Source organism: Dermacentor variabilis, chromosome 5 (assembly GCF_050947875.1).
Source record: "Dermacentor variabilis isolate Ectoservices chromosome 5, ASM5094787v1, whole genome shotgun sequence".
In the NCBI taxonomy this organism is placed as follows: Eukaryota; Metazoa; Arthropoda; class Arachnida; order Ixodida; family Ixodidae; genus Dermacentor; species Dermacentor variabilis.
In genome coordinates, this window is record NC_134572.1 from 64,626,540 (window position 1) to 64,643,263 (window position 16,724).

General features: G+C 42.2%; 1 protein-coding gene across 3 annotated transcripts in view; it reads right to left on the reverse strand.

Moving 5' to 3' along the window:
- The window catches only part of Grp170 (hypoxia up-regulated Grp170 co-chaperone protein), a 39,526-nt gene that overhangs the window by 21,852 nt on the left and 950 nt on the right, over positions 1-16,724 (reverse strand). For all 3 annotated transcript variants that reach the window (XM_075692657.1, XM_075692655.1, XM_075692656.1), the window contains exons 3-13: positions 16,567-16,631; positions 15,948-15,979; positions 15,753-15,831; positions 13,782-14,013; positions 12,309-12,437; positions 11,093-11,270; positions 9,796-9,982; positions 9,086-9,220; positions 8,450-8,668; positions 4,710-4,894; positions 3,123-3,264 (exon numbers count right to left, since the gene is read on the reverse strand). In XM_075692657.1, coding sequence (XP_075548772.1) covers positions 3,123-3,264; positions 4,710-4,894; positions 8,450-8,668; positions 9,086-9,220; positions 9,796-9,982; positions 11,093-11,270; positions 12,309-12,437; positions 13,782-14,013; positions 15,753-15,831; positions 15,948-15,979; positions 16,567-16,631 — 1,583 coding nt within the window. The remainder of the gene's footprint in view (positions 1-3,122; positions 3,265-4,709; positions 4,895-8,449; positions 8,669-9,085; positions 9,221-9,795; positions 9,983-11,092; positions 11,271-12,308; positions 12,438-13,781; positions 14,014-15,752; positions 15,832-15,947; positions 15,980-16,566; positions 16,632-16,724) is intronic.

The following is a 16,724-nucleotide window of genomic DNA, read 5'->3' on the forward strand; positions in this document are numbered from 1 at the left end:
ACAAAGCTCACTCTCTGTAGTGTTTACACCTGCAGTGGTTACTTCCTTCGAAAGCGCGTGGATATCTTGTAAGCAGAATTTTTCGACCAGAGCAGCCTCTAAATAAATATGAGTCCCTCCAGCAGCAACACTGAGTTTCAGTTTCAGTTTATTATTCTTTAAATACAATGAATTGGTAAGAGACAATGTACAGACGAACGAGAGCAATAGCGAGCAATACCGAGTAGCGAGAGCAATACCGATAACTCATATCACAAATTGTGAAAGCTGCCCTTCGTTTTGCTTTCAAAGGGGTGAGTGCATATGTGGTTAACCACCTACATTTTGACCTTTTTAACAACATTTGAAAATAAAAGGCTAGTACAATAAGTTTGCATTGTTATACCAGGGTGTCTACCGAGTTGACATTTCCAAATTCCCCGAGTTTTCCAGGTTTTCCCCGAGTGCCTTAGAAATATTCCCTTAGTGATACAGAACTATGTTTTATGTCAAGACAGGTGGAAACCATATCGCCCTATGCTGTCACTCTCTAGTAAGCATAATAAAAAAATTATAAAAAACAACTTAAACACTACTCCTTAGTATTCAAATTGGATTATGTTATTCAAGAAGAGAATAAGAGGGAGGGGTTAGTAAAATGCACAGCAAACAGATGTCGTTGAAAAAAATTGCAGATTGAGTTGGACATTCTCAAATATGAATAAAAAGGAGATGCATACAGAAACAAATATTCTCGAATCTGAGCTATTTCTATCAACTGAAAGAAAGCTGAGTGGTATGAGGCCTGAGCTTTGTCACAATTGAGATTCTCTCTCAACAGCTCGCAACTCAACCTCAACTGTCCTGACATACTCTTAGCCCAAGCACGACGCCTCAGTGCTATGTTTCACTGCTTTAAAGAGTTTATTTTGGTTTGGATGAGGGACACCTGCATCTCGGCATCAGCCAACACTGTTTTTTGAACTCAAGCTCATTCAAAATGGCGGCAGCACGCTTCCTTTCCCGTTCATTCCTCAATGCGTAGGTTCTTTCTGTTATTGTCTTTCTTCTGCCTCTCGTTCGCCCCACAGACCATTTGAAGCATCTTCTTGGTCAGTTGCACAGTCCACGTCCGATTTTTCGAACTACTTAGGAGCCGCGAAAACGTCCGAAAAATCAGCCAGTTGGAAAAAATAAATTCATGTCATTTACTGCCCTTAAGGGCTCGAACCGCCACAGGTACATTCGAAAACGCTCCGAAAGCCTGTCGGTACACGTATTAGGCATATCAGTGCTCGTACTGTGACAGGAAATACCGGGTGCACGCATGTGTAATTAAGGAATACATACTGTCTCCCGTGGCAATAGCCCCTTCCCACGCTTGTTATGCTCCACTGCAATACTTTTGCGTGTGCTTCACCAAGTAACATTTCTGTACGAAGGCGAAGCTCACTTTCTGGAACCGGCATTATGCAACGCACTGTGCTTTCGAAGCTTCCAAGACAATCGCGAGAACCCCAAAGGCGAAGTCCATGCCACTGCTGACCAGCAGCGAATTCTTTCAATAAAAAACACGGCAGCCAATGGGAAGAAGCTTTATAACGAACATAGAAGCAGCTATAGGTTTAGCATTGCCGCAGTGGTGACTATGGCTGCCAGCGGATCTGCATGCGAGAGCGCCGGTTCGAGGCGGCAAGGTAATAAAATGGCTGCGGTGGTGGCTTTGATTATTGCCGCTTCGGACCTGCAGTAATGGCAATATGTCCAGAAAATAGGATGGCGAAGAGCTCTTACGTCAGAAAGTTCATATGTTCTGATACAATGACTCTATGGGGCACGCGGTGGTGCCGCGAAGCCGTCCAAATTATCAGGAATCCGGAAAGTCAATAGTTGACTGTGCACTGGAAACTCCTCCAGCCGACGACAGGATGTCACCGAGGATTCATTACGATTCCTGTCTGTTACTCAAGCCAGCATTACCATGGCTTTCGACCTTTTCAATAAAATTATAGCTCATTTTCCCTGATAGAGGCACAAATTCCCTGAGTTTTCCTTAAGTTTTTCCAGACTACTCAAAATCCCTGAGAATTACTGGTTTTTCCGGTTGGTAGGCACCCTGTACACAGACCTTTCCTATATTTGTACTGCATTTTTCCCCCAAGTACACACCTACGTCATGGCTGGCTAGTCCCCGTCGTCGTTATTCTGTCGAGAGACAAGCCAAGTCAACTCATCAAAAAAGAAAGTAAAGGCAGCACCACTTTTCTGCTCACTGCAAATGAATGCGTATCTGCAGCCTGTAAGCTATGAAGAGTTATAACCATAAAAAATGTACTACATTTCAATATTAATAGAAAGACCAGGAACCATGTAGACTAATAGAAGGTCAAGTGACAGACCTCTTATGCATCTTCTTGTTCTTGCCGCATGGGGCACCTAAGGTCATTTGTTGCGACTTTTGGTGAAGAATTAAAAATATAAATCCACATTTGATAAAAAAAACATGGCTCATTTTAACCAGTATGCTAGGCAATCTTCCCCTCAGCAGGGTTATCTTGATTCATGTTCTGAGAGGTTGTCTGTCCCTTTAAACACCCAGCATGAGCAACTTAAAGTGGTACATTCTGGACATGCACATGCATTTTGGCTAACAGCTTGGCTTCACTAGCCCACAGCCAGCAAGCCAACATGCTGATCCTGTGCGATGGTACCAACCACACACTTGCATATTAATGACAATGCAATAGGATTTGAAACTTAATGTTGATGTGACACATTTTGACAAGGAAGGCAGCCAACGAGCCAACAAAATCAACAGGAGAGTGGAGGCCCTTTTGCGGCTCTTCAGAGGCATCAGGCTTATATTTCTTTTGCTTAGACCCGACCACATTTTTTTTTTAATGATATCAGCGTCTGTGCTTATAATGAATACTGCAAATAACAAAGCAAAGTATTTTTGTGTGGGATGCAATTTTGTTATAACGAGGTTTGACTCAGTAAAGATTTTTTTGTTATTTAGATGAGTATAAACAAAAGCAAGAAATTATAAGCTGTAACCGCTACAGGTGCATAAAAGAGGGTGCTTATGTTACACGCTACAGGAAAGCACAGCTCAGTTCTGTGTGAAAGCAGAAGGCACTCACAGAGTCTAGGTGAAGCAGGCCACTCTCATCTAGCCTGAAGTGAGCCTTGATGCCCTTGGGTTCAGCATCATCAGCATGCTTTTGAATCGCTTCCGCCACTCCAGTCAGCGACACTTTGCTGATGTTCAGTGATCCAAAGTTGCTGCGCAGGAAAGGTGGGGAATATGGTCTTGATGTTTTAGAGCAGTCCTACATGGAACTCTCACAGAACACAGCACAGAAGTACAAAACAAGAGCAAAACTAGGAATAAATGCCATGCAACACAGTTAATTCTTTATTGGCTTTCTTTTTTAATCTCAGGCAAATCACACAAATATGTTCCACACCAAAAAAAATACATTGCAATTATGGCTAAATGTACCTGCTACCTTATCACTGACACCTTAGCACTCAGGCAGCAATATGGAAAAAGGCAAGTTTCACAGCCATGATGATAGGAGGGGTTAGACCGAAGCTTATTAAACAAATTTAGCTTTTTTAAGCCTCTCTCTGTGCCCAGAAATCAATAACGTCACCACAATAATCACTCCTACTGGCTTCACAGAAACATTCTGGCCTTGGCCAATGGTATAGCTGATGCCCACCTGTGGAAATTCCTTTACTTTGTTTCAAACACATTTCCATTCAGTCCCAACCGCAGTGCTCACAACCACATGATTTAGTTACTGTACTTATTCGAATATCAGGCCAGGTTGTTTCCCAGCATCCTTAGTCTCTAAGGATGCTGGGCTTGTATGCAAGTTTTGAATACAATATAGGTGTTGCTTCATGGCAACGCATATTTCACCTTATAGAGTGGCCTCACGGCATCGCGGCAAGCACTGTCATGAAGCCACATTAAAAAAAAAAAAATGAAAAAATTCTTGCGCTGCCATGAAGCCACCCCTAAATCCATTGTCTACTCTACATCACCTTATATTAGTGTGCGTACTTAACTTTTTTTCTTGGATCCCCCAACTGCACCCTCACCTAATAATCATGACAGCCTCATAATTGAATAAATATGGTGATGAAAACCACCTTCAAACGCAAGTTCCTCATGCTGGAGATACTAGTCTGTATGCTTGTTTGTATGTACTGCAAATCTCTTTTGGACCTTAACAAACGCAAGGCAGCCTCTATAGAATATCACCAAAAGCTGAATGCAAGAGGTTTCAAGCACTAACACAACTCAGTAACCAAGCATACTACTAAAAAAATATTGCAACAAGTGCAGCCCAAATATAGTCAATGAACTTCCAAAACAAGCTTCCCTTGTTACAAAGTATGTTACTTTATGTTACCTCTTAATGCTACATGGTAATATGTTATAAATATGTGATGATTACAAATGTTCCTTTTCTTCAACACCCTCTAGCCCGATTGTTTTCTCAACCGCTACCAGCACTACATCATGCAGTGCTGACTTTCTGGCCAGGTCAGTCAACAAAAGCAGTCGAAAGTATTCATATCAAGAGTAAAGCGGGTCACGAAAAAGGAAGAAAAAACAGAATCCCATATAGTACACACGCTGGTTGCAAACAAAAGCGATTGGCTAAAACGGCAAATTCATACAAAACCAGCAAGAGTACGGAGAAGCACCTCACCCAAGCTCATTGTTGGACAGGAAGCTAAGGTCCCCGTAGTTGACGTCAAAGTCAAAGTCTGACGTGTAGCGCGAGAAGGTCATCACCTTCTTCTGTGGGTAAAGGTTGTTTCTGTTGAACAGCACTCGCCGGACCACCTTTGTGCTCTTGACGCCATCCGTGTCAACATCTCGGCTGAAGTCCACCTGCAACACCCAGCGCGTAAAAGAAAACAAATTAGCGGTGTTAAAACATCGAGGTTTCTAAATCAAATTGAATACAGATATTGAAAAAAAAAAAAGGACCTTTGACTATTGAATCAAATATATGAAATATTTTCTCAGTTTTAAACAATGTGAAATATAAACCCTTCAGGCACTATATGCACAAATGTGCATGCAAGGATAGTGCACCAAAATCAAAAGCACTGATTAAAATTATATTTAAAATATGTAAACATCTCAAAGGACTTCTGATTGGATCTGTGTCACAAATTTTAGTAAAAAACTGGCTTTCCCGTAGTCGAGAGTAGATGTAAGCATGAAATGGCAACCGGCAAAGCAGATTGGTTGGAGATGATACTAGCCACAATCTTAAAATGGGCATAGCGCAAGTTGCCAACGGCATACCCCATTACACCACACCGCACCATGCCATACTGTACACTAGAATCGAATACAACTCAAGTCTGCAGTGAAGCACGGCCCACACCCTCATAACCGCCAGCCACTGCTCCTCTGCGAGGCTGCAAACAGTTCGGACTTCAAACTTCCCCGTTACCTAAATAAGGCAGTAACCACAAAAATAAAATTATAAGCGTGTAATTTTGTACGTTTTCACTTGTCTATTATAGTGGAACGGTGAAACCCTAATTCTTTATTGAACTGAAATAAAACACATGCTTCACTGCAACTATTTACTGTTAAGTTTCACTTCAGTTGGCAGTTAAGTTTCATGAGTAAAACGGGGTCAGCAGTGAAATGAATTGTGCCGCCGACTTTTGAAGAGTGAAAAGCTCAGACTTCATACACTTCGTCCGTCTCTTTTGCACACCTAATCACTCCCGCCGATGAAAAGACTCTTCAAGAACAGCAGACGCACCGGAGGTATCAAGTACAATGCCATTTTGAAATGGTCGCATGGCGACAATTTCGTTTGCTTCTGTAATTGGCTGGCGGAGTAACAATCCTGCGTGGTCGGTGTGCCTCGGTTGCAAACTGATGTTTTTTAAAGCTGTATCCTACTATAGTCCATATGGGTACTGCCCAGCTAGAAGAAAACCAGCTTAAGGAGGCACGACAGGCAGCAAAAGATGCCAGGGAGACCGAGCGCACTACCCACCCAGAAGAAGAAGAGTGCCCGAAGGAGGCACGACCAAACGTCTCAGCAAATCTTTATTCTTTCTCTGTGATCTAGACGCAAGAGGCCAGTTGTTGGGCCGCCACTGAGCTAAAGGCTGGCTTCACAGGGCGTTCGCTTTACAAGGCTGGCTGTGTGACATAATGCTTTCTTCCTCACTTTTTTTCTTCCTCCATAAAGGCAAAGCAGCGCATCAAACGCTTCAGGCACCACGCCACGCCGCAGCTTGGCGAGCTTCGCATATCAAGGGCAAAACAGCACTTCCAGACGTGTCCAGTGCCACACCACACAGCAGCTCGGCGAGCGCAGTAGATATGCGAATTCCATTTCCCAGAGGTGAAGTGTATGGCGCCTTGTATCTGCCTTTTGAATGTCCGCTATTAGAAATTACAAATAGAACTTCAGCGAACTAGAAGTTACAGCTTGAGTGATATTGTGAACAAACATTAGAAAGAATTTGGAAGCAATATTTTTTTGTTACTTGTTTGGGAGTAACTAACATACGTAATGCACTTGGTTCTTGCAACTTGTCTGGATTTCTCGTCTGAGTGCCCAGATGTTCTCATTTGAGTGCCCAGATAGCGGCTCTGGCTTTTGGCTCAAGGTCACTTGAAGGCCACCGACAACAGGAGCTAAAAGCATTTCATGCTTAAAAGTGTAATGTGCTTTAGTAAATTAAGTTGGAAGGTAGAGGGATGGATGTTTGCCCTTGCAGTGCAATTTTGTCTTCATGTAGCAGGTTCACTTCTTCACAACATTTTACATCAGGCACATATTTAAACTGTCTGGATAGGTGCTTTCCAAGTATACCAGACATAAAATATTTGTTATTCTTATATCTCACGATCCTATAAGGAGTTCTCGCATGAAAGCTTGACAAAACTCACTGAAAAGATTGAAAATTCCTACTAATTTATTCTGAAGCTGTGCAGTTTTATAAGTACAAGAAATGCAATTGGTTTCAGTGATCTAGTACTCCTTGACAGTGACAGTAATGAGACAAGAAAACAGCACATCACCAGTTGCACCAGTGCAGTGTGCATCGAAGGACAGAAGTGCTATACCACAGCACCGCACACAGAGATGGAAACATGGTGAAATCGAGAGAACTCACATACACAGGCTACATAGAAGCCAGGAATTCTCATGGAATGCAAGGAAATTACTGAGCATGGTGCAGCAGTATTATTTAGAACAGTCTTCGATTGCATCCATCTCTCAAGGTACTCCAATGCTCATTATTTATTATATTCCAAGAGAAATGAATATTTGGCAATTTCAAATTATTCAGAGCTTCCACTATTAACAAACACCTAAAGCAATGCTACATAAAGCCAGCACCATTGTTTTCACCTCCAAAAGACTCAATGAAGAGACAAGCTTGAAGTACAAGCATTTTAAGCACGGGAAGCTTTCAGAGGTAACTTACTAAGCTTCGAGGTACTCACAAGAACTTAAAAAGGGATAGCAAGGATGTGAGGAAGCACAAAGCTGGTCTATTTGATTTGCATTCAAGATGGCAAACAGTTTGACGTAGAAGTTCTGCAGAAACCCGCAAGGTGGAGAGAAGTAATGAATAAAGATAAAATCAGACATCCACCCGTTCGTAGCAATTGCTACAAAGGGTGGATGTCTGATTTTCTCTTTATTCATGGCAAAGAGTGTAAACAACAAGACAAATGGCACATATGCACTAACTATCAATGAATGATTTCATTCTGAAGCGGTGAAATATATATAACATTTAAAGAACACACAATGTTTTAAGGACGGTGCAAGAATAATGAGAGAATATGCAAGCAAGCACTCTACGCATTTTTATCAGTCTATAGTCTTGAATAACTCCTCAAAAATGAGTTATTCTAGCATCCCTCATGCAGCAAAAGCAAAAGTCAGTGGTTTCGATGTGCTTGAGGGACTCAGGCCCTTTAGATTGAAATGATAAAACTGAACAGTTTGTTGCATTCACTTGCACAGCTTGTTCTCGTTCCCACTGCTGGTGACGTCGTATAGAAAAAAGCAGCGCATGTGCCCTTTACATCAATCAATGTAGCTAGCTACATCTGGCATTATCATTGCAAGTCAACAACCCAGAACATCTGGGTATGCACTTCTAGCAGAAGGTCAAAAAGCTACTCTTCTAAGTCCCGGGATTGTACCTTCTGCCATATTTCGCTTGCCAATATTACCCGTGACGGAAGTGGTTTAATGTGCGCTTGTGCTCTGGACACATGATGATGCAAGGCGTCACCACAATTATGCGAGAGGTAGCACATCAAATTAAGGCGAGACACTGGCACCCTGCACCAACCTTGTAATTGAAAATCTGTGCAAGACTAGTACTACGTTTATGCAAATGTCGTTCAAGACGGTCACTCCATCGCCAAGCAGGCCACACACACCTGAATGGGGAACAGACTGGCCTCCTTGACCTGGAAGAGCTTGACCTTGAACCCTTTGCTGAGGTAGGCGGCCTGATAGGCTGCACCGAGCGCCGCCGCCTCGTCTGCGTTGACGCTCTTGCCCAGCTCTCGGCTGCTTCCCAGGGCAGCATGCAGCTCCTGCTGCACGCGCGGAATGCGGGTGCTGCCACCCACCACTATCACTTGGTCGATTTCACCCTGGGAAATGCAGGAACAAAGACAACAAAGTTAAATGGACACTAGACTGCTTTAGTGTTTCTCTTTGCACTGATAGTATTCTTTATGCATCTGATTTTTTTTTAATAATGAGGTAATAATTTGAACCAGGTTAGAAGATAAAGTAAAGGTCAAAGTTCTATTTGAATTTCACACCGAAATTCCAGTACTGGTACATCAGTGTGACGTCGCAGATTTCGAAGTACTTTTTCGTATTCCGGTTATTGTGACTCCGTAAATGTTCTCAAAACTTTCAGAATACAATGTCACCTTAAGAATTAAAATTAACTAGACCCTAGCAGACGGCATTAAAATCCATGTCACAACGAAAGGGTGACATTTTTGCACTATACCAGCCATGGAAACAATAATGCACTAGAATTAAAGCATACTGCTCACCAAGGTCATGCCAGCAGATGAAAGGGCCATGTGGATTGGTGCGGCCACACGCTTGAACAGGTCATCGCTGATTTCCTCAAACTCTACCCTGGTGATAGGGAACTTGAAGTCCACGTCTTCCATTACATTTTCAACCTGCAGTGAAAGAAAGCCCAATTCTCTCTCAGAGGAATGTCCACAGATTTATAACAGATCATATGCATAAAGAAATCAGTGTGTATGAGCAGTCAACAGTGTTTCAGTAATTCACGGGAAAGGCTTTACAGCTCCACGTCTCCCCAAAAGTAGCATGGAGCTCAGAAATGCCAGCAAGTTTGTTTCTACGAAAAACCTGCAGCTCTGCTCACACAAACCACAAATGTTCCAGGATGTCAGCTGTCCCTTTGTATTTTTTTGCACAACAGCACGTTCCTGTGGGCAACAAGTGATAGCATTAAACTTCATCTTTCACCCAAATTATCTGGTGTAGCATGCGAGGCCTTTCACAACGCTAACATCTCCAGCTATCATTAAAAAGTTTCTCTCTATATAAGTACATAACACTTTGAGGATGCAATGGCACTTTTCCAGTATCAATCACAAAGTGTGTTTTCCATTTGTTAACCTAGGTTTTAATCCCGTTTTCCCTATTTATAGTCTAAGGTTCCCTTCAGTTCCATAACCGAGAGATTGTTCAAGCCCACAAAGAAGAAAAGGCTCGATGATCGCACCTGGGCAACATGTTCAGTGTTGGCACTTAGAACTTTCTTCACACGGTCAGCCTCCTTGAAGAGCTTGGCTAGTCCACGCTTGTTGTCAAACACGTCCTGCTTTGTCTTCTTCAGTGCACTGAATTCCCGGGCAAATCGCTCGCCCAGTCGCAGCTTGAACTCCAAGCCACCCAGGAAACGATCATACCTGTTTCAAAAAGAATAGCCAACTCTTTCCAAGAACTGGAGAGTACAAATAATGCACAGGTGTGTCTAATTGTTCAAGTTATGTAACCATGACTACCATCATACAGTAGAACAGAGTCTTCAGTGCTAACAAACCACTGGTGTCGTGTGTAAATTGTGCTCACCACAAGTCTCATAGTTTCATATTAACTGATACAATGTGACAAGTCTGAAAGGGAACTGAGCGCAGTGCAACAAGTGAACAGATAAAGTTATAGGTGCCCTGCTAAAAAAGACAAAAAAGAAATTCGCTAACTATATGAAGTAATAACTGAGAAACCAGAGAACCAGCTGGCTGCAATTGGTGCACACATCATAAATTACAGCCATCAGCCTAGTTCATTTATAAACTAAAACACATTATACAATGACCTGCATTGTACAAGAACCCAGCACACCTCACGGCATTGAAACACTATGCACTGTTAACCTCATCTACCATTAAGGGGACAAGTGTTGTGTAGGTAGCAAGTCAAGCAACAGATATTCAGCAGGCATGCATGCAGCTTGAACTTAAAATGGATCAGGAACCTTTACTATTTACTTTGTCAGGGTAGTTCTAATAACTAAGGTATCCAATAAAACAACAAATGGTAGAGCTGGCACAGTTTAAGAGATTTAACAATACAGTCTACTTGTACAGCTGCTCAGAAATGACTACATGATCCACGAAAAAGAAAAAAAAGGACAGCACACAAAACTAGTGATCCTATTAACATCTATAGGTAATTAGGTGTTCCCAAGCTCACCTTAAAGAAGGTTGCCCCATAAAGTTATGCCTAGCATGAATGTAAAGAAGCAAAGCTGAAGAATGGGAGTGGTTCAAAGAAAAGAGAAAAAATGCAACTGTGCGATTTATAATCTGTTATTGGTCGTTCAGGTCACCTACACATATGCTGTATTCTATGCCTTAGATTTAGCCACTGAAGCAGATATTTTGTTCACGAACCTACTAGACTGCCCGAACTGACACAGATTCCTATATGTTGAATATGCAAGATGTCCCATTTAGGCACCACTCATTAGTAGCAGCTGTCAAAGTTGACCAAAGTAACCTGCAAAGGAACCTCACCCCACGCCCTTGATGGAAAGCTGAGGCACATGCTCAGCGAGAATCTTGTCCTTGGTCTTGACTGTCTGGTAGGCCACAATGGTGGCCGTGGTGCTGCCAGTGCCCATGTCATAGAACAGGATGTGCACTGGCGTGTCATTGAACTCCTTGCGCCGGAAAACACCATAGTTGAGTGCCGCTGCAAAAGGATTAAAAGGAGGACACAGAATGCCTGTTACCTAGCACACACCACTGCAATCATAATTTTTCTTTAATTTTTGTTTTAACAGACATGACCAAGATGATGCTGAACTTCAGATAAACTTTAAGAGCCCGAATTCCAGGAATGTACTCAGACCTGCCCAGGAATAATGCAATTGCTACCTGATCAAGCAGCATACGATGCTAAATATGAAAAGTGAATACATTAGAACAATGAGAACATGGTCGACTCAAGGTCGTAAAGAAGCCTTGCACCATATAGCATAGCAAAAGCTTTAAGAAGAACCTTTCGCTACGGGCCAACTCTGATTTACCTATTCATATAGACGTGAAATACTAAAATGCTATTATGAGACAACTGCTGGACCGACTTGAATGAAATTTGTCACAGTTAATAGAGAAGGTTAAATTCTAGCAACTGTAGGAAGCAGATTTTTATTTATAACCTGGAATTTTTCACAAATATTCCTGCAAATTGGTAAGCTTCACAAAAAATAAAAGCACCAAGTTTACAAATTTGCAACTCTGGACAAACAAACAAACAAAGGATATCGCCATTTTGTAAACTGCATCTGTTAGAGTATCTCATGTGTACAATGTGATATGTAAGTTTACAGCTTAGATGAAATCGTTACAATTTTTACAAGAATGTTGCAAATGTTTTCACAAGTTAGCGCTATATTTCAGAGCAGCGTATAAATCAAAAAATTTCATCAGCTTTAAATGTGTTATTAGATGGAATTAAGAAAACTGTGGAATTGTATTTTATGGCTGAGTTACAAAGTTGTAAAACAGCTAGGGCAAGACAGGGGAATTGGAGATCGCTTGGAGAGGCCTTCGTCCTGCAGTGGACATAAAAATAGGCTGATGATGATGACAATATTTGTCGTACGCACGAGTTCATATATACAAACTGATAAAAAAAAGAAGAAAATGAAACATGAGTGCCAGTTTAAAGGCATGACATGCGAGCATTAAACAGAATCTGGGAAATAAACAAAAACAAGAGTCTCACCGGCAGTGTTGGCTCCGATAAGCTGAAGAAGCTTTAGGCCCCCAAGGCTAGCAGCCTGAGCGAGTGCTCTCCTTTCTGCCTGGTTGAAGAACGCAGGAACTGTGATCACCGCATCCTTGATTGTCTGTCCTGCAAAGCAGAGAGAGAGAGTGAACTTTAATGAGCCCCAGCAGTTTAGTCGGCTGGGCTTAGGCCTCCCACAATGGGACGTCGAGGTCTTGCCTCTTTGCCGCTTCGTAGGCCTGCTGGGTCGCCCAGAGTTGGTCGTCGAGATGGGAGCTGCACAGGGCAGCGTGCCACCTCGACGCGAGAGTCATGGGATTAAGGTCTGGGTATTGATGTTTGCACTCCCATAGCATGTGGGGGAGTGTTGCTGACCGAGTTTTAGAGACCTTGCACGTCTGGCTCGGGTAGATGTTGGGGTATATGGTGTGATAGCGTGTGAGGGAGGGGTATGTATTGGTCTGTAACAGGCGAAGGGTGGTGGAAAGCAAAAAAAAAAAAGAAAGGACTTGGAGCCATTCTGGAGTGCCATTGTGCCGTGAAGATTGTCAAATCCTAGCCCGATGGCTACAAGTACCAGCACTAATTTGAGGAAACCATGTAAAAACAATAAACAAGAAAAATATTTCTGGAACCATTTGGATTAATTATTCAAGCTTAACACTACTGTTCCCATATAGCATTACAGAAAGGGCTGTATTGTGGATTTCGGTATTTTTGTCATGCTGACACAGTGAAAGCATTACAACCAAGCTTTGCAAGCTAGTCTGTTCAGATGGGAAAAAGGAGTGTCCTAGTCACAGTAGGCCTCATCCTTTTGTCTTCAAATGCCCTTGAGACATTGCAAATTGACCATGTTTAAGAACATATTGCGTTATAATGGACATAGCTGCATAAACAGAGCTGTGCACATCAGAAAAAAAAAAGAAAGCTCAGATGGCCATTCACTCTCTGGCTCGACTACATCTGGCCACCTTGGCACTTAAACACTTCCAACAAGGACCCTACATGGTCTAATGTGCTCATAAAATACAGGGGAAGAACAAAGAATGGGGTGGCATGGAATATTGTAGCACTGCGGTACATCTGTGTCCACCACCACACTAAGTCCTTAGTAAATTTCTCAAAAGTGCCTTTTTTTTTTTTAGTGTTCAAACTTTCATGCCTCAATTGTTTAGTCACTATACACACTTCCACACAGTTGGAGATGAATGCCTTTTGGTCTGTTGTCATCACATGCAAGAGCCTTATACACCTGTTCCCTTCATGTTTCAGTACAACCAGCACGACACTGCCCCTGTCCAGCCACCAACATGGTAACCCCCATCAAGCCATTAAAGAAAAGGTCCATAGGTTTCTGGAAGTTCACCCATTTTTTTTTTTTTTTTACATGGTTTACCATGGCCAGACAACAAATCCCTGCAAGTCACTACTCACTCAGAAAGTAGAGAGAACTCTGTTAAATCTCACCAGCAGCATTTGAAGCAAACTCCCTTGCGTAAGCCAGAATCATGCCAAGCAGTTCCTCAGGGCTGAAGACCATGCCCTCTGGGTGCCTGAACAGGACACCACCCGTCCTTGGGTCAGCCTCCAACTGGTAGTATGGGAAGCGACGTTCAAATTCCTTCACTACAGGGCTGTTCCTGTCCTTGCCCAACAGGTCAAGGAAGTGCGAGTAGCTCTTGTCTGGAAATCTGACCCCCTGCACGGCAAGATCAAAGGCCAGGTGAACCGGTCAACCCAAGCATTGTCCAATACGATAGTTGATGATAGCAAAGACAGAGTTATTGTTCCTTTCCCGAGGCGATGCATTTTACACAATGTGCACAGTGCGGTCCAAAGTTAAGGGGAACACATGAATTTGGAAGTGAGCAGCTCTGCACAGACTTGTGGTTTGTGGCACTGGCCCATTTTTACACTTTGGGGCAGTGCACTGACTGCAGTAGGGTTGCCAACAGCTCCAAATTTAGCAGGACTGCCCTGACTTGACCCAGTTGGGATGGCCAAGTGTCCTGACAATTGCATTTTCTTTGTCCTACTGGATAACAATAAATACAGCAGATTTTTTTTAGTTTATATTATACAGTCCTTCATTTTTTGTGCTCCAGTTACATTTTCATAAACATGGTGGCCGTTTCATTTTTGTTGTGGTTCTAGTTCTGTTGTAGGTCCTGACCATTCACAGTACCTCAATCTGTTTTGGCCGCTGTGTTAGTCATGCAACTATACTGCGCCTTTTTTGTTGTAAATCACGACATGGTAAAACTAAAATGTTTAAACACTGTTACACGAACAGAGTGGCGGTTCCTGGAACTAAGAATTGATTGTTGTCAGCCGTTGTCCTCACTCTCGCCCTCCCCCCCCCCATCGGCCCCCTCCACTTTGCCCACTCGAGAGCCATTGACTCTGGACTGCAGCACTTTAGCCAGCACTTGAGCTACAGTGTCACAGTAGACTGTACTGTACACAAAATCCAAACATGCTGCCAGGCAGCATACACCGCAAAATGTTACCTTTGTGTAAAATTTAAGCATGAACAAGCCAGCCACTGAGTACCTGAATAAGCAAATTGCCTTACATTAAAACTGCCTTCTACGTTTCGTGGACAATAAGGAATGTGACTGGGCTTTGTTCTAACTATAACTAGCACAGGTTTAATGTTACTGCAGGTGTAATCGTGACCAGAAAATAGAAAAGCTGACAAAAATTAAAAAAAAACCCAAAAAGAGCGTATGGAAGAGTTGTGGGATGCTAAACTATCTTCTGTTTGTCTGGTCTGCATTGAAAAAAGAAATCACTGTATGCTCCTGGAAGGAACTAAACTGATAGTCGGAGGTTTATTAATTTATGGTACTGTGCATTACACTGATCACTTTAAGAGTGACTCAGCTACAAAAATTGTGGCCCATATACTGCTGGGATGCATTTTTCTTTGTTCTGCTAGCTTCTAAAAGGAACCTCAAGCACTGCAATACCACCACAGCACTACCAATCTGGTAGTAGTCCTGGATTTCATAAAGCAACACGTTTTGCCCAACAGAATTTTTGTGCCCGTAATTAAACTAGGTATTGCTGCCCTTAGAGCTATGTAAAAACATAATGCACCATTTTCAAAGCATCAAATGACATCTCTCATAATTGCATTGCCTGGCACAGGGTAGTAGTATAGTTATTTGAAGTGATCATTTATCAATAGCTTGTCTATTCTCTGGGATACCTTCAACATTTGTGGCTTACAGTGGCTGCTCCTTGGCTACCTTTGGAAAAATATTGTGGCTTCAACTTTGAGTTCTGCTCTAACCAAAACTTTAATCAAAACTCTATGCACCTTTAACAATGACTGTATGATTGCAACATTAAGCAAGAATAAAAAATAACAGAATTAAAAGGAGCTACCAAATGTGATCTAGACATAGATGCTTCCAAGCAAGGCACACTTACCGTTGAGACAGCTTGTTCACCAAAATGCCGTTCCCCATCTCGAAATGCAATAGCAACTGGCGTTTTTCGTTGCGAATCTCTAAAAAAAAAGGCAAAGAAATCATGTAAGCAGCACATTTAATTCAGATTCTCACAATACACAATAAATACTTAAGAGCAGTTATTGCCAAGAAACCCTGAAGAGGAATAACTTACTTGTTTAATGCGATTTCCATAGGGACTCCGGGCTGGAAAAAAAAGATGATTATTATATACAAAATTTGGTAAACAATCATTGTGGAATCACTTAGGTATGTTATGTTACTCCAATATAAGTGCACTTGCATCTTAGAACTGTCATCACAATGGTTAGCTAATTTATCTGCCCAAGTTACAAACCTCGCAGCCAATCGTAGCAGCAAATACCGTACCACACAGATGCCTTGCAATGTTTTACATCAAGCAAGTTCTCGAGCCTACACCTCACAGCCTACAACAATTACATTTAAACACAACACATTTGGAGACTTCTTTTTGTTCAGGCTAGTTTAGTTTAACTTAAGCCATGGTGTCTGAACACATTCAGTCATAATCATTCTGAAGGAGGCGCACTTATTGTGACACGGATGAACATTAAGACACAGATACAAGCGCTCAGGTGCGTGTAATTTAGTGTTTGTCCATGTCTCAACAACTGTGCCGCCTTTAGAATCCTTTCGAACACTTAGTCATGCCTTCCTTGCACCTTGCATTATTCTATGAAGAGTTACCAAAGGAGCATAACTATGCTGCGTGATATGACAAAACATAGTAATTAAGTGTATGATAAACTCACTGAAACAATGGCAACTTTCATCCACTCAACGCCAAGGTCCACAGACATGACTGCAATACATTCAACTGAAAAAAAAAAAGTAAGAAGAAGAACAAGTCGGAACATTTGTACAACATGCGTATATTCGCAAGTATGTCAAGATGCGGCCGTCGTGAAGC